Raw genomic sequence first — 25,785 nt, 5'->3', positions numbered from 1 at the left:
AATCGGAGCCTGGAATTCAGGGGAGAGCCCCGGCTAGAGAGAGAAATCTGTGCGCTGTTTAAAGTCATGACACTTGGGGCGCCTGGGTGGCTCAGTGGGTTAAAGCCTCTGCCTTTGGCTCGGGTCGTGGTCCCAGGGTCCTGGGATCAAGCCCCGCCTCGGGCTCTCTGCTCAGCGGGGAGCCTGCTTCCTTCTCTCTCTGCCTGCTGCTCTGCCTACTTGTGATCTCTGTCTGTCAAGTGAATAAATAAAATCTTTTAAAAAAAATAAATAAATAAAGTCATGACACTGGAAGAGAAAAGTGAGGGAGTGAAGACGGAGGCGGGGAGCAAGGCCTGAACCCCAGGATGCTTAGCATTAAGAGGCGGGGGAGAAGAGGAGACACCAGAAGGGAGACCGTGAAGGAGCGGCCACTAAGACGGGAGGAGAAGCAGAAAGCCGGGTAGGAGAATATATAGCACGAATGCAGAGACAAGCAGCTGTGAAGACAAGCCTGCTAGAGCCAATGAGAAGAACCTTCGAGAGCACTTGGGGTGGAACGGTGGGGGGTGAGGGCCTGACCTGAGCAGGTTCACACAAGAGGTGAGATGGTGGGTTTGCGGTTATCAGGGAAATACCGGCTGAAGCACTGCAGGCGAGGTCTGTAATGTCTGGAACTTACTTTCGGATGGTTAAGATAAAAATTACAGGTGTGTACATATTTGTGTTTCTACATCTACATAATGCAAATACTGTAAAATGTTTAAAAGTGGTGAATCCAGGTGACATGTGAATGAGTGATCATCGTACTGCTTTGTTTCAACTTCTGTATCTATGTTTACCATTTTTTGTAATTACAATATGCTGGGTGAAAAGAGTGGACCGAGAGGAGCTGGAAACCCTACAGACAACTCTTTCAAACAGCCTGGTTGCAGGTACTGCTCTCGGGCTGACGTGGAGAGAGCCGGTGGGATCTTTCTTCTGCTTAGTGAAGGAGGAAGCGAGGCTGTCCTCCTCCTGGAGGTCAGGGAAGGAAATGTTGGGGATGTGAGGAGGGAGGGGAAGATGCAAACTGGCTGTCCAGGAGAGCGGGAGAGCAAACAGGGCAGGGTACTGGGCACCTGTGGAGGCCCACGCTGTGGGAGCACCAGACCTGGAGTCCGATGAGAGGGGCCCAAGCTCTGCTTCCTAGTGACACTCTGACCTTGAGCTAGTCACGGCCCCTTTCTGAACCTCGGCTTTGGCAGCAGGCAGAAAGACCTTCCCTGTGTTGCTCTCCAACCATTGTAGACTGTCACCACAAATGTTGTCAAGGTGGGTGATACTTTTTTTTTTTTTTTAAGATTATTTATTTATTTATTTGACAGACAGAGATCACAAGTAGGCAGAGAGGCAGGCAGAGAGAGAGGAAGGGAAGCAGGCTCCCCGCTGAGCAGAGAGCCCGATGTGGGGCTCGATCCCAGGACCCTGGGATCATGACCTGAGCTGAAGGCGAGGCTTTAACCCACTGAGCCACCCAGGCGCCCAAGGTGGGTGATAACTCTTGAGAGCTGATGTGGCCTGGGGGTGAGAACATGAGCCCTGGGGTCAGAGAGTTGGAGCGTGCATCAGCTACCCATATCACACCTCAGAGCCTGTTTCCTCGTCTGAACCATGAAGATTAGGACAGTCCCTGGCCTTGAGCATTTACTCTGTGGTGCCTGGTGAGGAGACCGCTATGGTCTGACAGATGAAGGGCTCTCAACAGCCCAGCACTGGCTTTGACATCAGCCCCAGCCCATGCCTGCAAGCTGGACCCGGAGGAAGCCCCCGGATTGGCTGGCAGGGACAATCTCAAATGAGCAGAGCCAGTGCACCTGGCCAGTAGCTCTGGTTCAGGAAGAGGCTCTTCTGAAATCCTGGGTCAAGGGCATTATTTTTCACCCATTCTGCTTTCTGGAGTGCTGGGCTGTGGCGGAATGCCCTGATGCCTAGATGAGCCACCTAGGCACCTGGGCAGGCATTTAGAAGAACAGTGTGTTCTCTGGGAAGGGAGCCAGAATGTGGTTTCAGGTGGAGCTTGGGAAAGAATCTGGTTAAGAATGAACTTGTTGCATAAGAAAAGGCTCCTGCAGGTTGTCAAAGCACAAGCCTGAGACTGGGCTGAGGGCCCAGGACCCGGGGGTGGGGGTGGGAGGGGTGGAGGGGTAGGAGGGGTGCAGGTATGGGGGGAGGCTCCCTTCCATGTAAGTCGAAGACCTGGGTACTGGGTTAGGAGTTCCCTGTAAGCAGGGTCCAGTACTGGTTTCTTGTGGATAAGCTACACACCTGCAGTTGAAGTGAATGACTGGGAAGGAGGACCTGCTTGAAAAGCAGCCACCGCCCACACATTACATTCACACCCCTCTATCCATTGTGGGCCTGCCACTGTCCCAACAGCTGTCCTCCGTGCTTTCGGCATCCAGCCATGGCCGTCCCTACCCCGGCCGCTGAGGGGGAAGCTGCCTGCTGTCTCTGCACTCAGCCGGGTACCAAGCTGAGCCCATCATTCTGGTACCCAAAATGCTGATCACAGTGCTGTGGGGCAGCGCAGGCAGGTGCAGAGCCACGGATGGGAATCACAGGACCAGGATATTTGTCCTGTCTGGCTGGCTCTGAGATGTGGAGCAGATTATTTCCTCTCTCCAACCTTCTACACAGTAACTTGGCTCACAGAGGCCATGCTCTTTCCCAGGCCCGTGGTGAGCATTGTGAGTGTGGCTTCTGCTTGCGCCCTCTATGCTTTGACCCAGAGAAGCCACTGCTACACTTACTGGTTCATTCTTGCCAACCTGAATTCGGTAGCGGGAGATGAAGTTAGGTTTTCCGGTTGTGTCAACCACCAGCAGAAGCCCGTTGAAGGCCCAGAAGAGCAGACCTGGTACTTGGGCAGCACCTGAGGGTAGGGAGCAGAAGGAAACAATCAGGGCACTTCGGGTTCTCATGGCACATATATTAACAGAACACAGCCTGACGGGACCAAGGCTGCGTGGCAGACGGGTCCCTTGCTGGGGAGGTCTTGGTGCTCCTGGCCAGAGGGTCTTATCTTTAGTCCTGGGGTGACCAACTAGCTGGGGGAACTTGGCCAGGTCACTTAGGGAGTGTCTCTATTTTCTTAATTGTAAAATGGAGACCACAACCTTCTAGGCTGTTGAAGACAAAAGAAATTGTTAAATAGAAATAAAATTTATAATAAATATAAAATCCATATAATAATAAATAAACAAACTACAAATAAATTTAGGTTGACAGCTGGAGTCTGTGCCCATTGAACACTTTATGAATTCCCAAGGGAGGGAGAAGCAGAGGAAGTGCTTGGTAGGACAGGGTTCCTAATGAGCACTAGACTAGGAGTCAGTCAGAACCTTAATCCCTATGACCCTATGAACTAAGCAATGGGAGTTCAGGTATCTAGCCAGCAGTTCCCAAAGTGGAAAACTCATCTCTCAAGGCATCCTTGGTTAAACAGTGTTCATACCCACCTTCTTAGAAAGCCAAGGTCCAGACTAGCCTGCTAGGGGCTCTAAGAGAAACCCATTTGACTTGGTTAATTAAGCTCAGCCTTTCCCAATCCTTTTTTACACCCAGGAACTCTATTTTCTCAGAACACCTAAGAACAGGATGGCCCTGTACCCGTTTGCCCAGGACAGTTTGAATTTATATCAGGCAGTCTAGCATAATCATTAACACTACCTCATCTAGTCTCACAAATGTTCCTCTTTGGATGATAAATTGTACGGCCACCCCACCCATTCATATCCCACAGCACTGATGCTCTGCAGGATACTTTAGCAAACTGGTGATCCACACTTGCAAAATTTGGATAGGGCTTTTTTTTTTTTTTTTTTTTTTTTTGCTCCGCATCCCACTTTCCTGTGAAGTCATTCTGAGAATCTCTGAGCTCTGACTATAAACAAACAAGCACTTTGTCTACCAGGATTGCCACTTACTGGGATGACAATACAATGTTACCTGACTCTTGTACTAGTAACTTTGTCCGTGTTTTGCCTCCTCCTTCTAAATATCCCAAGGGCCAAGGGCATTTTACTTAACCCTGTGTCTCTGTACTCTTCCTCCCGTACCCTTCTTGCTCCCACCAGAAACCCCAGTGCCTGCATCCACTGGGACCTGAAAAACACTTGGCCAGCGCTGTGGGGAAACAGGATTAACACAGGATCCTAGGGAGCAATCTGACAGTATCCAAAGAAGAGAAGAGCAACAGAAAAGGGGGGGTGGGGGGGGGGAGAAAAAGAAAAAGGCCACACATGTCCATACACATATATAGCCATTACCACATAAAAACAAACAAACAAACAAACACAATAGAAACCTTAAGGAGCCTGAGTGTCTATTAATGGGGAATGGACTAAACAGATTATAGAGTATCTCTATATAATGGACTAGACAGGGCAGCTTGAAATAGTAAAGTCAGTTTATATGAACTGACATGGAAAGATGCCCACAATCTATTCAATGAAAAAAGAATAGTTAAAAAAATAGTTGGTATCGTCTAAGTTCAACCATATATCCAATATAGACTCTTCTGTATTTATACTAATTTATATATTATTTATACAACTTATACTAATATATTAACTGTGGTTATTTCTTGGATATGAGTGGGTGACTTTCATTTTATGCTTATTGGAATTGTCTGATGTTCATTTTTAACAATGAACATGTATTTACTTTTATTCTCAGAAATTACATACTAATTTAGAAAAAATAATGTTATGTTGGTGGTTGCCTAGCGGGCCAACCATCAAGGTAGTGCCTCCTTGTAGATCCAGAGGCTCCTGAAAGAATACAGAATAAAAGCCCCAACAAGATAAGATCTTGAACTTTTTTCCAGCTGTAACACTTAAAATTGCAAATATTTGATCTCCTTCATATTTGCTTATCATTGGGGTGAAAGGCAGTTTTCTCATCACTGTAACATATATATACACACATATATATATGTTACAGTGATATATACATACATATATATATATCAAATGTTTTCTCATTACTTCCCCATATATGTTTGCAATCTGCATTGTTCTTTTCAATGACTCCTCAATGACAGCTTGCACTGAACCTGTCATATTTAATGTTTAGCCTGTTTTCAGAGTTCTTCCAGCTGAAAACAATTGTCAAGGACATTTTATTTGTACTTTTGCTTTGTGACAACTGGCACTTTTTTTTTTTTTAATCTCCCCTTCTAGACTGTGACATAGTTTTTTATTATTATTTTTTAGAAGATTTATTTATTTATTTATTTATTTATTTATTTTTTGAGAGAGAGTGCACGCATAGGAGGCAGGGGAAGTGGGGAGAGGAGTAGAGGGAGGAAAGGCACAGAATCCCAAGCAGACTCCTCACGGGGCACAGAGCCTGAAACCGGGCTCCATCTCAGGACCCTGAGATCGTGACCTGAGCCCAAACCAAGAACTGGAGATGCTTAACTGACTGAGCCACCCAGGCACCCCTGTGACATAGTTTTTTAAATGAGATAAACAATTCATCTTAAGTATCTCTATATCTTCCATAAAAATTTGGCACAGAGTAACATTAACATTCTTTGCGTGAATGAACTCGTGATTGAGGACATTCACCATTGTCGATGATGCTGATATAAATATCTATGTTAAGATGTCTTTTTTCTTCCACCACATTTTCTTTGGCTTGTTGTGAGTCATTCACAACATCAGTAAATATTAATATTAAGCGACCACTTGTTGTCAAGCCCCAAGAACTAGATTACACCAGGAATGAGGACACAGTCTCACAGGAGATCGAGCAGCTCTCTGTGCTTGTGGACCTGACATCCAGAAGCAAGACTGGTACTCAAAACATGCATTCATTTTCAGACACACGGTTTGTTTTTAAATTTTTCTATTTTCAGGGGCAGGGGAGTCTCAGATTCTTTTCTTAGAAATCCTTAGGCATGGGGTGCCTGGGTGGCTCAGTGGGTTAAAGCCTCTGCCTTTGGCTCAGGTCATGATCCCAGGGTCCTGGGATGAAGCCCCGCATCATCGGGCTCTCTGCCCAGCAGGGAGCCTGCTTCCTCCTCTCTGTCTGCCTCTCTGCCTACTTGTGATCTCCCTCTGTCGAATAAATAAATAAAATCTTTAAAAAAAAAAAAAAAGAAAAAATCCTTGGCAGCCATTTCAGACTGCCTATGATTAGCCCTCTTTGGGATTACCCCTGTCATAAACGTCTTCATTCCTTGGAATAAGGAGCTGAGAAATCTCAAAGTAGAGAAGAAAACCACAGACAAAGAATTAAGCTGTGATCGTGTACCCAAACCCTAAGCACTCACGGTCTGGAAGGCTCACCTATAATGTAGAGGATCCACTCCTTCCCTTCGAATGTCGACAGCAGCCTCTCCCACTGGGCTTGCCAAAAATAGCCAGAAGCGCCCCAGAATCTCTGAAGATGCCTTGGAAGAGAAGTCATTGAGGTTTCTGGGTGAAGACTGGAGGGTGGACGGTTCCTTACCCCACGTTCCGCCTCAGGACCCCCAGCCCACTGTCCCCGGGTCGTGCAGGAAAGCTGGCAGCTCACCATGTGACTGAGTTCCAGAAGGCCACAAGCAAGAGAAGGCCAGAGCCCAAGATGAAAGCTGTCCTCCTCATGGAGCCCCAGATGTGTCCCTCCTAGAGGACAAGAAAGTGTCAGGCCCCAGCGAGCCTCCTGCTGTTACAGACAGCTCACAACTAGTCCTGGCAGGGAAGATGTGGGATCAGTATCTCAACCATGTCAGCATCACACATCTGCTGACCTTTCCCCAGCTTCTGTGGGAGGCTCTTCCTTATCAAGAGCTCTGGGGCTGTATATGGGTGTGTTCATGAAAATGAGAGTTCAAGGCTCAAGGGAAGAGAATAAACTGGACTCCAGAGAAACTAGCATGCAGTTCTGTCACCCTGAGAAGGACAGGTAAGCCTTCCCCAGCACTGGGGCTTCAGCACCACTCTTCCTGTGGAACAGAGATGCCCATTCTCGGGGGAACTGGAATCACCCGGGAGCTTTTAAAAAAAATCCCAGTCCCCAGATTCCTTCCCTGCCTGATTACATAAGAGTCTCCAGGGTGAGACCTGGGTCTCTATGTTTTTTTTTTTTTGTTTTTAAAGCTCCCCAACTAACTCCACTGGGCAGGCAAGGCGGAGACAGCCAGCACAGAAACATCTGCAGAAACTGTTCGCGGGCCACGCCTCTTTCCCCACCCCCATTCCCCTCTTGCTCAGGAAGAAAAGAATGAACGAACACATGCTCTGGCTTTTAATAATTCCTCTGCTTCTAGTGAGAGGAGCCTGGGCTGCCCCTGCCCAGGATAACGAGCAGTTCTGAGGGAAAAAACGGACCCCTGGCCTTCACTAGGCGGTCCCTGACCTAGTCTCCTCCAAAAAGTCTAAAGTAGAGATCATTGCAAGCTTGATGGTCAAACGAGCTGCTAGATTTGGAGAAGGAAAATGCTACCTAGGCTGTGTCACCAATTTCCACTGTACCGTGGACAGAAATGACGAACGTCCCTTCCCTCTCTTATTTCGAAGCCCAGACGGTGTCTGCTTATATCCTTTCCCGGGAGAGAGCTGGCTGGTCCTCGCAGCTGTGTGCCCGAAGTTCTCCTGCAGTCAGCGAGCTGGACCACGGACACGGGCTTAGGTGCCGTTGGCCGCAGGGAAGCTGCTCTATGTTTTAACACCATGTTTTAACCCAGACTTTGGAGCTCCGAAGGAGCAGGCTGTTTGGACCGAGCCGTTCGGAGCAACGTGAATCTGCCCCAGCCTGTTTATTTTCAGCGTTACCTTCTCACACTTCCGATCGAAACAGCATTACCTTCTCACACTTCCGATCAAAAGACCAAAGAGAACAAAGTTATTTTCCATGGCCAGTGAAAAGTTTTTGAAACTTTTCAGCAAAATTTTGAAAGTAACAAAGTTATTTTCCGTGGCCAGTGAGAAGTTTTTGAAAACTAGTGCCCCTCAGGATCCTGAGCTCTGGAAATGAACTTTCCCCTCTCTCCTGGAGGGCTGGATGGACCAATCAGGGGAACGTGTTCTTTTAAGCAGGCCATGGAACGTTCACCCTCAGGCTTGCCAGACATTTAACTTGGGCTTGGCAATTATTCCTTTTTTAGTATTCAGAGGACCCTTTTCATGAACTTTTCCAGACTCGCTAGGAGTTTTTCATTTGCATGTAATCAGATCAAGCTAAATTAAATCAAAAACCTCAATTTTGGTAGCTCCTTTTTGGGGGGGAGATTGTGTTATCTCTCTCTGGTAGCCCAAGTGAAAAGACTATAAACAAGCCAAAGGTCTTTGTGCCGTGCAAGAGCACAGGGCAGAAGTCAGCTCAGAAGTCAGCTGGGGTCAAGGGTTGGTTCCCAATCCCAGTTTCCAGCCCCCAGTGGGCTTCTCCTAACTCCAGAGCAGTTGCAAAAGGGGTGGTTTCAAAGGCCCGAGGGACGGGGCCGTCCTCGGGGCCAGGAAACAACGGGAAGCAGCCATCAGGCTTTTCAGGTCTTCTCCTGGCGTCTTGCTACCTTGCGTGGGCAAAGGAGCTGAGTTACACGGCAGCCGGGAATCCAGCGGTCTTTGCCCAGCTACTGAAATGAGCACACCACCAATGTGTCAGCAACTCCTAGACCTTGGGGAAGACCCAGATCCACAGTACGGGCAGCTATGGAAGGAGCCAGTGGCTGCCTTCTCACTAGCTCGGTTGGGTGGGGTGCCAGGAGTTACCTGCTTTGGCTTGTCACTGTGTTGCATTCTTCCAGCTTCTCCCTTCATCTGGAACAAGAAAACACCAGTGAGTCATGAGGTCATGTTCAGAGGCAACCAAAGAAGTGTAAAGACTGACTGAAGAAAGTCAAGGGGAATGGCTAGGTGTGGTTTTTAAAGCTGGCTACTGACTAAAATCATCTGGGGAGTTAGACAACCTCTGTCTGGGCTCCCACGTCCGGAGATGAAATTGGTGTGGGCACAGGTAACACGAGTCAGAGTCGGCAGTGGGGGACTCCATCGGCAAGGAAAGGGTTCTCTACAGGAGGAGCTGTGACAAATTCTCCTCTGGAATAGCTTTACTCCCTGACTCAGCACAACCCTGTCTCATTCAGGAGAAATCTTTCCTCTGTACCTCCACGGCACCCTAACTGCTGATGGCCTACAGCCCCAAGGCACCTGGACTGAAGCCAGGGCTTGGCCCATGATCTGCATGGACAGCTGGTGTAACCTCTGTGAACTCAGGCTACCACACACAGGGGCTGTTTTTGTAACACTGACTGAAATGGAAGCATTTTGTAACCTGTTCAACAGGATTCGAATGAACGGTGTATTTACCTGTGGGAATCATTAGACAGTGAGTCTGGAAATCTGACACCTTTTTCAAGGTTCTATCATCAATGGGTCTGTCACTTACTGGTTTTATGACCTTAGTCAAAATGTCCTCTCTGAGCCTCGATTTCCTTTGCCATAAAATGAGAATAACAACAGGGTCCCCAGTTGTGTGATCTCTGCTGGGGGACTGTAACTGCCATGAGGATGGACACTCTGGTGTGCCCTTCCTGGGGCCTTTGCACAGGACATGTATAGCCCATATACACTGAGTGGATGAATCAGAAGATCTGGTTCGTTGGGCCAGTGTTGGCCCAGATGGACCTCGGGAACCCCTACATCGGTCACCTGGGGATTGGTCGAAACCTGGATTTCCAGGCTACGCTCCAAATCAGTCTCTTAGGGCAGAGGCTAGGAAACTGCATTTTGGACTTGTTCCTGACATGGTTCTGGGAGACTTCACTGTCAACTCTGGCTACATAAGCTATGGGCTGTGGGTTGGTAAAGGGAATGGCCATCACCTGAGGTCTATGGGGCACAGGCTGGCTCTGGCAAATGTCTTCTCACCCAGTCCCGACTCCCATCCCTTCTTCTTGGCAGAAAGCAGAAGCTAGAAGTTTGCACTGCTACAGAACGGAACTTCCCTAAGCCGACCCAAGTTGGGAGATACCAACGACATGAAATCCAACCCACTTAATTTAATCAAACAAATTTAATCAAACAACCACTGGGACCTACTCTGTACCAGGCCCCATGGCCTTGCATGGGTACTGCAGAGCACACTGGGAAAACCACGGCAAGGACACCGCCTTCGAGTTGCTCATAGTCCAGTTGGAAGCAAGCCTAGCAATACAGGCTGAAGTCCAGCAACTGAGAAGAGAATGGCAGGAAAGGCCTCAGGATGGGAGTAGAGAGGAACCGGGGGTGGAGCTGGAGCCAAATTCAAGATAGCACAGGCCTATTAAAGTCCTGAACGAAAGAATTATGTTCACCATCAGCACTCCTTTTAACATTCAATGGGCATTCCTCAACACAATTAAACAAGAGAAAATAAGCAAAGGTAAGGAATTGGGAAGAGAAAGGTAAAATCCTCACTATTTTTGGATGCAGTAGTCCCCTCCTAATTGTGGGGGATACATTCCAAGACCCTCAGTGGGTGCCTGAAGCTGTAGGTGGCACTGAACCATTCATGTACTATGCTTTTTCCTATGCATATATCTACCTATAATAAAGCTTAATTGGTGAGTTAGGCACAATAAGAGGTTAGTAACAATAAAATAGAACAGTTATCACAAAATACTGCAATAAGTTATGTGAATGTGAGTGATCTCTCTATCTTATTCTCTCTCAAAAGATCTATGCTATTTTATCCTTCCAGGCAGACATTTTTTGTACGCATTCATACTCCTCAGTGCGGCACCCATAGCTAGGATGACACCTGCCACGGATTTGCTTTTGCTCATTGTCACTGCAGTTTGCTCCCAGGCTGCCATGGCATCACCTTTAGGCCTTAACCTCAAGAAATTAATTACTTTTTTTTAAAAATTGCTTTGGTTTTCTGATGGTTTGTGTCTTTGGTATGCATTCTTGCAACTTGTTTGTGCCCTTCTGAATGCCCTTTTTAATCTTGGCCTTTTCCAGTAGCTTCCTGGCATTCCTCTTAAGTGTTTTTGCAACAAACTTAAAGCGTTTCTCCGTATCTGAAACAACGCCATGGTTTCTCCAGGAAAGTGGCAGCCTGGGACAGTGGCTGGATTTGGTAGTTGGGTGGCTGGGGATGGTGCTTGCCCTGAGTTGCCAGCCAGCTTGATTTTGTTGAGTATCTCACCACCTGTCTTATTGCAAAGCTCTAGTAAGTGTGGTGCTAGCACATGAAAAGGCAGACATATATAATGCATGAGAAAGTCCAGAAATAGACATATATAGGAATGTAACATATGATAAAAGGAAATCAATGTAAATGCACTTTGAACTGAACAGATGCTGAACCTCCTCTATAAGAGAAATGTGAGTTAAAACTACAATGAGAGGGGACGCGTAGGTGGCGTAGTCAGCTGAGTGGGGAACTCTTGGTTTTGGCTCAGGTCATCATCTCAGGGTCATGGGACTGAGCCCGGCATCAGGCTCCTCACTCAGTGCAGAGTCTGCTTGTCCCTCTCCCTCCCCCTCTGCTCCTCTCCTCATTCTCTCTCTCTCTCTCTCTCAAATAAACAAAACATTTAAAAACATAAAACTACAATGAGAAATTATTTCTCACCCACCAGCATGGCAACAATCCAACAGTTGGATCACATGCTCTGCTGGTAAGGCTGAGGGGACTTTAGAATTGTATTTAGGGGCGCCTGGGTGGCTCCGTCAGTTAAGTGGCTGCCTTCAGCTCAGGTCATGATCCCAGGGTCCTGGATCAAGTCCCATGTTGGGCTCCCTGCTCAGTGGAGAGCCTGCTTCTCCCTTTCCCTCTGCCTACATGTGCTCTCTCTCTCTCTCTCTCTCTCTCTCTCTGAGAAATAAATAAAAACCTCTAAAAAAAATAAAAAACAAAATTGTATTTGTTCTCATTTTTTTCAAAGATATTATTTATTTGACAGAGCACCAGCAGGGGAGCAGCGGAGGGAGAGGGACAACCAGGCTCCACGCTGAACAGGGAGCCCTATGTGGGGCTCGATCCTAGGACCTTGGGATCATGACCCCAGCAGAAGGCAGATGCTTAACACACTGAGCCACCAGGGTGTACCTCAAGAAAGGCATTTAAATTTTAAAAGATAACATAGGGCGCCTGAGTGGCTCAGTTAACTATCTGCCTTCTGCTGGGGTCACGATCCCAGGGTCCTGGGATCGACCCCCACACTGGGCTCCTTGCTTGTGGGGAACCTGCTTTTCCCTCTACCTGTTGCTCTCCTTGCTTGTGCTCTCTCTGACAATATCTTTAAAAAAAAAAAAAATGTCTTGGGTCTCCTGGGTGGCTCAGATAGTTAAGCATCTGCCTTCAGGTTAGGTCATGATCTCAAGGTCCTGGGATGGAGCCCCACGTTGGGCTCCCAGCTCAGTGGGGAGTCTGGTTCTTCCTCTCCCTCTGCCTCTCCCACCACTTGTGTTCTCTCTGTCTCCCAAAGGAATAAATAAAATCCTAAATATATGTCTTTATTGATACACAATTCACATACCATATGATTTACCCATTGAAAATGTGCATTCATTCAGCTTTTAGTATGTTCATAGAATAGTGCACTCATCACCATGATTCATGTTAGAACATTTTCATTGTCCCAAAGGGAAACCCTGCACCCTTTACTCATCAATTTCCAATTCCTTTCTCCTTCCGTCCTGACTCTAGCCCTAAGCCTCCAGCGATCCACTCTCTGTCTCTCTGGATTTGCCTATTCTGGACATTTCAGATAAATGGAATCATACGCTATGTGGCCCTTTGTGAGCGGCTCCTTTCACTGAGCATGTCTTCAGGGGTCATCTGTGTTATAGCATGGATCACTACCTCATTTTTTAATTGCCAAGTAACATTCTGTTACGTGGATGTATCATATTTTACTTATCCATTCATCTTTGGGTAGACATCTGGGCTGCTGCCACTCTGTAGCTCTCATGGTAACTCATGCACAAGCTTTTGCAAGGACATGTTTTTATTTCACCTGGATACATGCCTAGGGGTGGACATGCGGGGCCCTACAGTCACGACACTGAACCTTTTCAGGAATGTAAAGTGGCTGCACCATTCTACATTTCCAGCAGCAATGTATGAGGGCTCTAATCTTAGATCCTCACCAACACTGTTTATTGTCCCTGCGGAAGGGTGTCCTAAGCTGGCTGAAGAGAAGCATTACAGATCATCTGGTCCTGCTCTGTGACAAGGATGGAGGAAACTCAATAAAGGAGGGCTGACGACCTCCCAGAGTTCGTAGATAGCACAGCCAGGATCAGAGCCCGGCTTTCAGTATCTCTAAGGATATTTTATTCTTTTGAGTTTGATTGTTCTCGCTTGTTTTATTCTAGGTGCATGATGACCAACTATGACCTTAGGAAATACTTCTTCTCTTTGATCCACATTTCTTGTAGATTACTTAGGCTGGAGAAAGACAGCAGTGACCTATGAAGGGCCTTCCAGGGTCTGAGGAGTGAGGACAGCAGGAGGAGGTGACATGCAAGCTCCTCACCATCTCACTGGGACAACAGTATGCAGGAGGGATGCGGTCAGCTCAGAGGAGAAGCTGTCAGGCAGGAATACTGGGACATCTGCTATCCAGTCAGGGAGACAGCATCTGATTTAAGGAAAGGAACCAGAGGGTGTAGTGTGGTGTCAGCCCAATCCCCACCTAGAGGCAGGAGAAAGAGTTTCAGCCACTCTTTGGCCCCACCACTGGAGGCCAGCTTCTTTGCCACCCCTGCTCCTTCTTCCAGCTCCCTCTGTTCCAGATGATAGAGGAGAGCCTGTTAGCAGGCCTGTAGGTGTGAACTCTGCCTCACTGCGAGTTCTCATGGAAAGCGATGGAAGAGAAGCAATGGACTGGAGCAAAGCCACCAGCATTTTCTCTTGTCTGACCCGGGATGTCAGCCAGGAGTCCTTTGCTTGCTTGCGTGCTCATGGGTGCTCTGCAGTCATATTCCTCACCACCCAAGGCTTCCAAAAGGATAGTTGAGCAGGCACTCCAGGACAGGAAGTCAGCCCCAACTGCAGTGAACACCCCTGCACCCCATCTTGGACAGCATATGTTACTTAATAATCCAGGTGTTAAAGCATTTCCAAAAACTCTCCCTTAAATAACAATTTTCTCTGTCTGCCCTGTCTTAAGCTGCTCCTGATGGCCTGATTCCAAGTTTGCTCCACATCCTGCATATGGTTAGGGGCCCGTTCCAAGAAGTCACCCTTTACATGGGGATAGATTCTTGGACAAGCCAGGGTCATTTTTCAATCTGGCAGCTTGCTGCTTGGAATTCTGAAAAGCACAGAGCTTTCAGCATGAGGAAGGTAGTGGTTCTAGGACCTTTGGGGCTGAGCCGGTCAAGTGTCTTAATGATAAGGAACCAAGCGTCAAAGGAAGCACCTTGAGCCGAGACTCTCAATGTGTACAAGTCATTTGTAGACGGGCAGAACTTTTCTATCACCTTGGATTTCCATCCTCAGTTCTTGCTGGGAACTGTGAAAGGCTCTGTTGACCCTGTTGAGATAACCATCCCTTCTGGGGAAGGAAACAGAAGGATTGGGGGTTTATTTGATAAGCTTCCAGGACTGCTCTGCTGTGGGAGCTTCACTTATAAGCCAGAGCCTCATCCTAGCTTTTCCCCCACTTAGCATCACCTATTATCTTTGCCAAGAGGTCGAGAAGCTAATGGGACATGGTCTCTGATCTTTAGAAACTCATCTGTTCCTTTCAGGAACATTTATGAAGAACTTACTTTGTGCAAGGAACCCTGGAGATGCAACGATAAATGAGAAACCCTCATTTACATAAACCCATCATTCCAAAATCTGTATGGAAAGTACTAGGCTAGAAGTCCGCGCCGGAGCTAAGAAAATACTGAGCAGGGCAGGAGATCCGGCATACCCAAGAAGTCTTTAGAGGAGGACAATGCTCAGGTTTTCTCTGCACTCAGACACATGATCTCCAACCTCAAAACTGAAGCTTTTCCTCCTTGATTTCATTTTAGTTTATTCAAGGAATGCTGGGTTTTAGTTAGATCATACTTTTTTTTTTTTAAGATTTTATTTATTTCTTTGACAGACAGAGATCACAAGTAGGCAGAGAGGCAGGCAGAAAGGGTGGGGGGAAGCAGGCTCCCTACTGAGCAGAGAGCCAGATGCCTGGCTTGATCCCAGGACCCTGAGATCATGACCTGAGTTGAAGGCAGAGGCTTAACCCACTGAGCCACCCAGGTGCCCCTAGATCATACTTTTAAAATCTTTTTTTAAAAAAGATTTTATTTATTTGAGAGAAAGCACAAGTGGGGGGGGGCAGGGAGAGGCAGTGGGAGAGGGAGAAGCAGACTCCCCAGTGAGCAGGAATCCTGATGTGGGGCTCTATCTCAGGAACCTGGGATCATGACCTGAGCCGAAGGCAGACACTCAACCGACTGAGCCACCCAGGCACGCCTACATCATACTTTAAAAACAAAACAAAACAAGATGTCACAAAAACAGACACATAGATCAATGGAACAGAACAGAAAACCCAGAAATGAACCCACAATTATATGGTCAATTAATCTTAACAAAGCAAGAAAGAATATCCAACGGGAAAAAAGACTATCTTGTCAACTATGTTGGGAAAACTAGACAGCTACATGCAAAAGAATGAAACTTGACCACTGTCTTACACCACACACAAAAATAAACTCGAAATGGATTAAAGACCTAAGTTTGAGACATGAAACCATAAAACCCCTTGAAGAAAACATAGGCAGTAATTTCTTAGATATCGGCTGTAGCAACTTTTTTCTAGATAGGTCTCCTGAGGCCAGAGAAACAAAAGCAAAAATAAACTACTGGGGCTATAGCAAAATAAGAAGCTTCTGTCACAGCCAAGGAAACATCAACAAAGCTAAAAAGCAACCTAGGGAATGGGAGAAGATATTTGCAAAGGACATATCCGATAAAGGGTCAGTATCCGAAATACATAAATTACCAAACTCAATGCCCCAAAATGAATAATCCAATTAAAAATGGGCAGAAAACATGGATAGACACTTCTCTAAAGAAGACATCCAGGTGGCCAACAGACACATGAAAAGATGTTCAACATCATTCATTATCAGGGAAATGCAAGTCAAAACTACATTGAGAGATCACCTCACACCTGTCAGAATGGCTAAAATCAACAGTACAAGAAACAACAGGTGTTGGCAGGATGTGGTCAAAGAGGAGCTCTCTTGCACTGTTGGTGGGAACACAAACTGGTGCACCCACTGTGGGGAACAGTATGGAGGTTCCTCAAAAAGTTAAAAATAGGGGTGTCTGGGGGGCTCAGTCAGTTAAGCATCTACCTTTGGATTAGGTCATGATCTCTGGGTCCTGGGATTGAGCCCTGGATCAGGCTTCCTGCTCTCAGTAGGGAGTTTGCTACTCTCTCTCTCTCTTCCCACCTCTGGCCCTTCCCACTGCTCGTTCTCTCTCTCAAATAAACAAATAAAATCTTAAAAAAAGGAAAAGAAGTTAAAAATAGATCTACCCAATGATCCAGCAATCACACTACTAGGTATTTACCCAAAGAACACAAAAACACTAATTCAAAGGGGTACATGTACCCCGATGTTTACAGCAGCGCTATTTCCAATAGCCAAATTATGGAAACAGCCCAAGCATCTATCGATTAATGAATGGATAAAGATGTGGGGTGTGTGTGTATGTACGGAATATATATATTATATATATATGGAATAGATAAACTTTATATATATACACGTATGTACACACACACACACACAAGTGTACACAGTGGAATATTACTTAGCCATCAAAAAGAGTGAAATCTTGCCATTTGCAACAATGTGGATGGAGCTAGAGAGTATAATGCTAAGTGAAATAAATCAGAGAAAGACAAATACCATATTTCACTAGTACGTGGAATGTAAAGAACAAAACAAATGAACACAGGGAGAAAAAATAGAGAGGGAGGGTAAACCAAGAAACAGACCCTTAGCTATCAAGAACGAGCTGGGTAGAGGAGGAGGGGCATGGGTGTAACAGGTGATGGGCATGAAGGAGGGCACGTGTTGTATGATGTGCTGAATCAGTACACAGTACACCTGACCTAATATCACCCTGTATGTTAACTAACTGGAACTTATTTGTTTTTTGTTTTAACTGAATGGAATTTAAATAAAAACTTAAAAAAAAAAAAATAGGAGCACCTGGGTGGCTCAGTCGGTTCGTCATCTGCCTTCAGCTCAGGTCTTGATCCCAGGGTCCTGGGACTAAGCCCTGCATCGGTTTCCTTGCTCAGCGGGGAGCCTGCTTCTCCCTCTCTCTCCCCTCTGCTCATGCTCTCTCTCGCTCACACTCTTTCTCTCAAATAAATAAAACCTTAAAAAAAACCTTAAAAAAATCAACATAGATGTATGAACATGAGTATCAATACTGCCACTGAAGGTATTCCCTACTCCATTATTTCATTCTCCAAAGGAAGCATGTACTTTGTATGAATATACAGATGCTAAATTCTACATAGAAATTAGTGTACAGTTCTCCTCTTCGGAAGAAGTAGTATGCTTTTTTGTAACATGCAAAACAAAACTGAGGCGATCCATTTTGGTCCCTCCACGTGTGCCTTTTTGCTTTGGCTGCTGGTTAAGCTCAGAGTTAAATTTAATGCTCAAATACACTTTGGGGGATTTTTTTTCGATTATACAGTCCTATATAAAAAATGATGTATGTATAAAGATGTTCAATGTGACAGTTTTTAATGGCTAAAGATTAGAAACAAGTTAAATGGCCATCAAGAGCAGCTGGTTAAGTAAATTATATTGCATCCAATGGTGAAACAATTTTCATCCAGTAAAGGAATAAGGCAACTTTGTATGTACTCTCCAGAAGTATTAAGTGGGAAAAAAAACAATGCATGGAATATTTGTGTGTGTTTAAGTGTGCATGGGATAATACATAGAGTATTAGACTACTGCTGGAAGAGTATCTAAGAAACTGTTTTCAATGGTGGCTTTTGGTGAGGTGAACCAGGTCACTGGGGGACAGGGTAGAAGGAAGGCTGTCTTTTTACTATATGCTGTTTCCTGCCTTTTGAATTTGGTACCATGAGTACGTTTTTACCTATTCAGAAAATTACAGAACTGTTAAAAGTTTTTAAAATAAATTCAATGCCCATTTGTTGGAAACATTTTATTGAAGCTTTGTAGAGTAATCAGCTCTCTCTTTAATTAGCTTTCCCTTTCTCAAAAATCAGATTAATTTCAATTCCTTTGAGAAGTCTGTTTCCCCTGAAAGTATAGGCCAATTTTTTCCATGTTCATTCTTCAGGATAGAAAGGTCCATACTTTCATTAGATTATTAAAGGTAACTCTGATGGAGTCAAGCAGAGAGAGACAATTATCATATGGTTTCACTTCCATGTGGAACATAAGGAATAGCATAGAGGACATTAGGAGAAGGAAGGGGACAATGAAGGCGGGGAGGAAATCAGAGGGGGAGACAAACCACAAAAGACTGTGGACTCTAGGAAACAAACTGAGGGTTTCAGAGGGGAAGGGGGTAGGGGGATGGGAGGTCCCAGTGATGGGTATTAAGGAGGGCATGTATTGCATGGAGCACTGGGTGTTGTATGCAAACAATGAATCATAGAACACTACATCAAAAACTAATATACTGTATGGTGACTAACATAACATTAAAAAAAACAACAACAAAAAACAGTGCCTTGTTTTTTCTTCTCCTTTTTTTGCGGTGACAGGGAGGGGGAGGCAGAGGGGGTCAGGAGAGAGGTTAACCACTTTACATGGTCCCGAAGAAGAGCAATAGCAGTAAAGCTTCTGGTTCTTTTTTCTACAGATCACAATTTGGAACAGTACGAAAGGTATTTATTTGTGCCGGATGGTTTCTGATCTGTTTTTGCCTATTTGCAGCTGTTCTATTGTATATATCCTTTATTGGAAGCTAGTTCAAACTCTTTTTATTTATTTATTTGACAGACAGAGATCACAAGTAGGCAGAGAGGCAGGCAGAGAGAGAGAGAGGAGGAAGCAGGCTCCCCGCAGAGCAGAGAGCCCAATGCGGGACTCGATCCCAGGACCCTGAGATCATGACCCGAGCCGAAGGCAGAGGCCTAACCCACTGAGCCACCCAGGCGCCCCAAACTCTTTTGAGATGGAGACTGGGTCTAAAGTATATATAAACAGAACCAGATATTAAAATTAAAAACAAGAACTAAGAGAGATGAGGATGATTGTCTGTACCATGAGACCTTGACCCTGGAAGGAGGCAGCTCTTCTGGATTCCAAAGGCAGAGAGAGTCCTGGGGCACCTGGGTGGCTCAGTCGGATAAGTGTCTGCCTCCCGCTCAGGTCATGATCCTAGGGTCCTGGGATCGAGCCCTTCATCAGGCTCCCTGCTCAGCAGAGACTCTGCTTCTCCCTCTCCCTCTACTCCTCTCTCCACTCATGTGTGTACTCTCTCTCTCTCTCTCAAATAAATAAATACAGTCTAAAAAAAAACAAAACAAAAAACAAACCAAACCAACCAAACAAAAAAAGAAGGCAGAGTGCTGACGCCCACTGTGTCCAGGGGATGGAAACTGAGTGCCACTGGACTGAGTGATGAGAGGCCAATATCTAAGTTCTACCTGGGAACCCTCGGCTCTGGGTAAACCTTCTGGCCAAAGGAAAGGTGACTGTTTATCTTCTGGTGCTGGGAAGGCCTCTTTGGCTGCAGGAGTCCCAACATTTTTCTGTCCACATCTGATCTCAGTGCAGGCAAAGAAGCATTTCCCAATATGTGTTCTTTGGCTAAGCTAATACGCCCACATACTATCTCCCAAGATATTTACATAGGTGGCTGACTCCTCTAAGCTGCACAACCCTGTATTCTGCTGAATATTTTATGTCAAAGCAGCTTGTTTTCTGTGCCTCTCTACCTGCTGGCAGATGTGTTTTCAGTTTTAAGTGGACAGAGTCTGTAGGAAGGTTCTAGGAAAGTCCCCAAACATGGTAGGCAGATGTGTCTTCAACCACAGAAGTTCCTTAACATTGACTGCCCGTGGGAATGCTCAAGTTAGAGATTTTGGCAAATAAAGCCAATGACAATTATTAATATTTAATATGTTCAGGTGCTATAATCACTCCATTTTTATTGTGCTTTCTCTCTCTGACCTTTTCCTTTACCTTTCTAAAGTCTCCCATCTAACAACTAGACATGATCTCAGAGCCCTTCAAGTCAGATGCTACCGTTTTCCATTGGAAGACATGGGGGCATAGAAAGGTTCAGTGTTCAGCTTCAAATTACATGGCTATTTAGTGGCAGAACTTGATTTCAGTGCTTATTATACCAACTGAGTCTGCAAAAAGTGTAGAATGTGCTGATGTTGTGCATGCAGGGTGGGCATCAGGGTTGTAAAGGAACACAAAGGAATGAGATCAGCCTCTATCAGCCATGAATAATGGATTAGATACTGTGAGCACAAGTGCCTGTGTTTTAATACCAGAGGGAAAACAGAACATGTTTTCTCTAAAATAGTAATAATTCTTTCAAGAAACCTTTACTGTATGCAAGATACAAAGGTAGCTATAGGGGATAGATACAAAGATGAATAGGAGATGCTTCTTACCCTATTTAATAAAGTAATACTGTATAGCTATGATTTTTCAAGTGATAAAGTATGTAGGAGGAGAATATGAAATTGCATAGGATGGGAATGCATTTAGGGAAGAGAAAGAAAGAAAGGTACCAAAGAAAAATATTCTAATACTTCGTAACAATGAACTGATTCCCCTTTAAAGGGAATTTGATACATATTGTGAGATTATCCAAATTAGATACTTTTAAAGTATGGTTCTTTTGAAAGCAGATTATCCAAATTAGATACTTTTTAAGTATGGTTCTTTTGATTCTGACTATACAAGCTATTTATTGCAGAATTCTCGGTCTAGGAAAATGATACAGTGAGGCTAAAGCTGATGTTCATGGCCTTGAGAATCTGAATACAGACAAGAGACAGAACAGAGGAATAGGGTGAGGGTGGGGGTGTAGAGACTTTAAGTTTTTTCTGCAGCCTGACACTTTCAGATTTTTTTTAAAGCTTTTATTTATTTATTTGTCAGAGAGAGAGAGAGAGAGAGAGAGAGCACAAGCAGGGGGAGGCAGGCAAAGGGAGAAACAGGGTCCCTGCTGAGCAGGGAGCCATGCGGGACTCTATCCCAGGACCCTGGGATCATGACCTAAGCCACAGGCAGACACCTAACAGACTGAGCCACCCAGGTGTCCCTCTTTCAGATTCTAGGTCCCTGAATATTCTGCGTGGTTGACGAGGGTTCCCATTTTATAGGTGTAAGATATACCATCTTTACATGACTATGTACTGTTTCTTTGTAAACATACTGTGAAATTATTAGAATTATTTACTTTCTAAGGAGAAAAAAGGACAAATGAGCCCTCGTTGATTATCTAATCCACCTCTTCTACTTTATAAGCAAAGATTAGCCTCAATTAGCAGAACTGACTTATTCCAAACTGCACACAGTTTCTGGGAAAATCCAGGCTTCCCAAGACTTCCCTGGGCGCTGAGTGTGTGTTTGGAAGAGCACAAATTCTCTTTCGTAAGTGGGAAATGACAGCGGGAGAGGGCGACCGACAGGAGGAGGAGAACTCCCACCACCCCAGACTCTGCTCTCAGGCTGTTCATCGTCTTGGAAAAAGCTGAGCGGGCTGTCTCTAGGGGTGAGGACACTGACCGGAAATGTAGTTGCCCAGCTTAAAGCCTGTGGTGAGGAAGATTCTGAGGAGCTGCTGTGACCTAGGTCTAAGCACAAAGTGAGGCTTTTGTAGATGAAAAGATTCTCACTCCAGAAGACGAAATGCCAGAAAGGAAGGTGAGACTCCGAGCCAAAAGACTCAGGATTGTTCTACCAACGTTCCCTTCCCTGCCTTTTCTACGGGGTATGTGTATCATTTAAGAACGGCCTGTCCCTGTGAAAATGAACCTGCCTGTTTGTTTACCGTGAGGTCCACAAGCCTGCCATGTGGCAGACACTCAGTATCTGCTGAATAAAGGAAAGAAGGAGAACTGAATAAAAAGCACTGTGTTGGGGTGCCTGGGTGGCTCAGTGAGTTAAAGGCTCTGCCTTCAGCTCAGGTCATGATCTCGGGGGCTTGGGATCGAGCCCCGCATAGGGCTCTCTGCTTAGCAGGGAGACTGCTTCCTCCTCTCTCTCTCTGCCTACTTGTGATCTCTGTCAAATAAATAAACAAAATATTAAAAAAAAAAAAAAGCACTGTGATTTGCCCTCAGAAGGTGTCCAATATTTGCTTTCAAGGTATCAGCACCTTTCCCTGGGACTAAGGCCTTTTCTTTCCATGGCCAGAGGCTGATGTTCAGAGCTTTTCTGTTTTATCAAATGGATTTCAGAATCATGATCTCTCTACGCAGAAGACGTAGTTGGAACTGTGCATGGAGCTGAAGCAAAGCGCAGTCTGTATCCTGTCTTGCTTGCCTGAAGCCCCAAAGGGCCCGTATGAGCCCCTGGAAACTACCAGCCTTATCGTTCATCCCCATCGACGCACACGGACTGCGTCCTCTCACCCAGGAAGCTTTGTGGGAGTCCTTCCCGGGATCTACAGAACAGCCAGTAATTCTGAGACCGCTGATATATCTTTGTATGTGGCGACAAGACAGCTTGGACACAGTTGCCCATGTCCAGCCTACACCTTGATCTTGTGTTTTGTTTTTTTTTTAAGATTTTATTTATTTATTTGACAGACAGAAACCGCAAGTAGGCAGAGAGGCAGAGAGAGAGGGGGAAGCAGGCTCCCTGCTGAGCAGAGAGCCCGATGTGGGGCTCGATCCCAGGACCCTGAAATCATGACCTGAGCCGAAGGCAGAGGCTTAACTCACTGAGCCACCCAGGCGCCCCAAACAATATGTAATTTTATCAATTAGCTTTTTTTTTTTTTTAAGATTTTATTTATTTGTCAGACAAGAGAGAGCACAAGCAGGAGGATCAGTAGGCAGAGGGAGAGGCAGGTTCCCCGCTGAACAAGGAGCCCAGTGTGATCTTGTTTTAAGACCGTTAAAATTGGCTATGTGCCTTCCAGGTGATCCCACAGGTCAGAGAAGCAGTTTGTGGCTTCCCGACAGACTTGCAGTTGGCTTTTCCTCTTCGGAGTTCTGACTTGAGAGTTTGCCCTTTATTCACAGGGTTGTGAAGCCAAACCCTGCCCATCTGACAGGAGGGACTGTCAGGTGCTAGCCGGACAAGAGGACAGAGGAGGGGATGGCACAAAGGCAGAGTCTGCAGACATCAACAAGGGCCTTGTCGGGGGCTCTGGGCAGCAAGAAGACGGCCCAGATCAACGATCAGAGGCAAATCTCACCTGTTTTGTACGTGGGGGAGGACAGAGAGGGAGCAGAGGGGAGAAGAACGCACTTTATCTTTCTTTAAGGGAACTCGGAAGCGCCCAGACGGTGGCGAACAGCTCCCTCCCCGGCAGTTCCCGCTCACCTCCGCCGTCGCCCGTGTCCCAGCTCCTCCGAGGTCCCGGTCCACAGCCCACGCTCGCCTCCCCTTCTCCTCGGCCCCTACCTAGGCGGCTGCTGTCACTGCGCGGCTGCCCACCCTCGCGGCTCCTCGGTGGCTCGGGGAGGCCGGTCACAGTGATCGAGTTACGGAGCAGCCGACTGGCTCGGGCCGGGCACGTGACGAGAGAAAAAGTTTGGGTCCGCGTAGACTGGAGACAAAAAAACGCCCTTCTTGTCGAAGGACATCTCCTTAAAGCCAAGAGGAAATGCGCACTTAAGCAGGAGCTTGAAGGAGCGCCTTTGGCCAAACTCCGAGCTTTTTAAAATCTTCTTTTTAAAAACTTCCTTCATCTTCCTCAGCTTAAGAAGATGTTGCTGTCTCAAGGAGGCAGGTGCATTAAAAGATGTGGCTATCAAAAATAAATAAGTAAATAAAATAAATTTTAAAAAATGGAGCACCTGGAGCCTGCCTAGGGCAAAGAGATTAATTTTAAATAAATAAATAAATAAATAAGTAAAATGGACAAAGATTAAATAAATAAGTAAATAAAGAATAAAAGATCTGGGCAAGGAGATTAACTTAAAATAGAAAGAAAGGGGGCGCCTGGGTGGCTCAGTGGGTTAAAGCCTCTGCCTTTGGCTCTGGTCATGATCCCAGGGTCCTAGGATTGAGCCTCGCATCAGGCTCTCTGCTTAGTGGGGAGCCTGCTTCCTCCTCCTCTCTCTCTGCCTACTTGTGATCTCTGTCTGTCAAATAAATAAAATCTTTAAAAGAAATAAAATAAAATAGGATAACAACAACAAAAAAGATAAGTTCAGGTATCAGATACTGTGATGGGCAGTCCAAGGAGATAAACAGGTTACATGGACCAGAGAATCTAATTTTCTCTTTTTTTATTACTTCTGTTGCTGCTGAGGGCAGGCAAAGGAGGAAAGATGCATCAACTATACTAGTGAATCTAGGTGCAGGGAAGGTACACCTGTGGAGGTTAAGTGTGCTTGTTAACTGAAACAGGTAACATTAGGATAGAGGATCCATAACATGAAATGGTAAACACCTTTGAAAAGGAACTGAGTTTTATTTGTAATTTTCTAAATATTATTTTTGGAGAGGCAATATGTGCAACTGATATAAAATACAAAAAGATTAAAGAGTATATAGTAAAAAGTCTTTTTTCACTCTTCCCCAGTCCCCTAATTCTCCTGAGACACCCCCACCTTGAGCAGTGTTTGTATACCCAGTTTGTCTGTGTAAACACAAGCATGCATATCTCCCCACCTTCCTTAGAAATAGCACACCAAAAAAAAAAAAAAAAAAAAAAAGAAATAGCACACCATATATGCTTCTTCTGCTCCTTGCTATTTTCACTTAGCACAAAACATGGAAATTGTTCCCTGTAGTTCCTTTAAGAGCTACCACATTCTTTTTAATGACTGCATGCTGTCCCATTACCTAGATGTGTCATTATCTGGCAAAAAAAGGATCATGTATTAGTTACCCTTCCTTGCCTAATTCCTGGCACAACGTAAGGGCTCAGGTAACATGCAATGCTTGATCCCAAATTAATTACATTTTGTACAACTTGTTCATGTTTTCCCTCCTCTCTCCTTTGGAGATAACAATATTTTTTTCAATATTCCAGATATTTATATAATGTATATATTCCCCCACGACCAAGCCTGTCTCCCGCACTGCTCAAACCTTGCTACCTGATCCAGTTCCCGTTTTAATCTAGCTCCTTTCATATAACATTATTCCCCACTGCTTCCTATTTTCTAATGTTCTGAGTATCACTGTCATGCGCAAACATTTACCGATCACTTACTATGTGCAAAAAATTTTTTTTTCTACTTTCTGTTATCCCTACCTCTATGTTACTGCTCATAGACTTTCCATCCAGATTTTCCTTCCTGATCCTGTCCACTAATCTACCTTTGGTTCTTTTCTTTCTGAAGTTTTTTTTTAGCTAACATGGTCAGTGCTTCCCTAGAGCAGCAGGCACTTTTTTTCTATAATCATTTCAAGTGGGAGCTTTATGTATTTCCACGGCATAACTCTGGCACACGGTAGGTCCTCAGCAGAGCCTGCATAAATGAGACGTTCTCTCTGGTCCTCCTGGGTTTTCTCTCCATCCTGTCTTTGAGGAATTGCTGGGCTTTCTTGTGATCTCCAGGTCACCTAAAACATCCTCCTCCTGGGTGCTCTCCTTTAAAGGAAGTGCTCTTGAGGAGAGGTCCAGAGATCCTGGAAGAAAGTGGGTCTGGGTTCAGACCGCCACCCACCAACT

At 45.5% G+C, this 25,785-nt stretch overlaps 1 protein-coding gene across 2 annotated transcripts in view; it reads right to left on the bottom strand.

Annotated features, from left to right (window-relative positions):
* Positions 1-23,668, bottom strand: part of FAXDC2 (fatty acid hydroxylase domain containing 2) — a 29,417-nt gene extending 5,749 nt beyond the window's left edge. Inside the window, exons 1-5 of one of the 2 annotated variants that reach the window (XM_080805078.1) lie at positions 23,481-23,668; positions 8,724-8,771; positions 6,547-6,638; positions 6,318-6,421; positions 2,772-2,893 (exon numbers count right to left, since the gene is read on the bottom strand). In XM_080805078.1, the coding sequence (XP_080661204.1) occupies positions 2,772-2,893; positions 6,318-6,421; positions 6,547-6,638; positions 8,724-8,771 (366 nt within the window). In that variant the 5' untranslated portion in view covers positions 23,481-23,668. The remainder of the gene's footprint in view (positions 1-2,771; positions 2,894-6,317; positions 6,422-6,546; positions 6,639-8,723; positions 8,772-23,480) is intronic. The other variant, XM_080805079.1, reaches the window with a different exon arrangement.
* Between the last annotated feature and the right edge of the window lie 2,117 nt (positions 23,669-25,785).

Source organism: Martes martes, assembly GCF_963455335.1.
Source record: "Martes martes genome assembly, chromosome: 5".
Classification (NCBI taxonomy): domain Eukaryota; kingdom Metazoa; phylum Chordata; class Mammalia; order Carnivora; family Mustelidae; genus Martes; species Martes martes.
The sequence above is the reverse complement of the archived record's forward strand: the minus strand, read 5'-3'. Positions and strand labels throughout refer to the sequence as shown.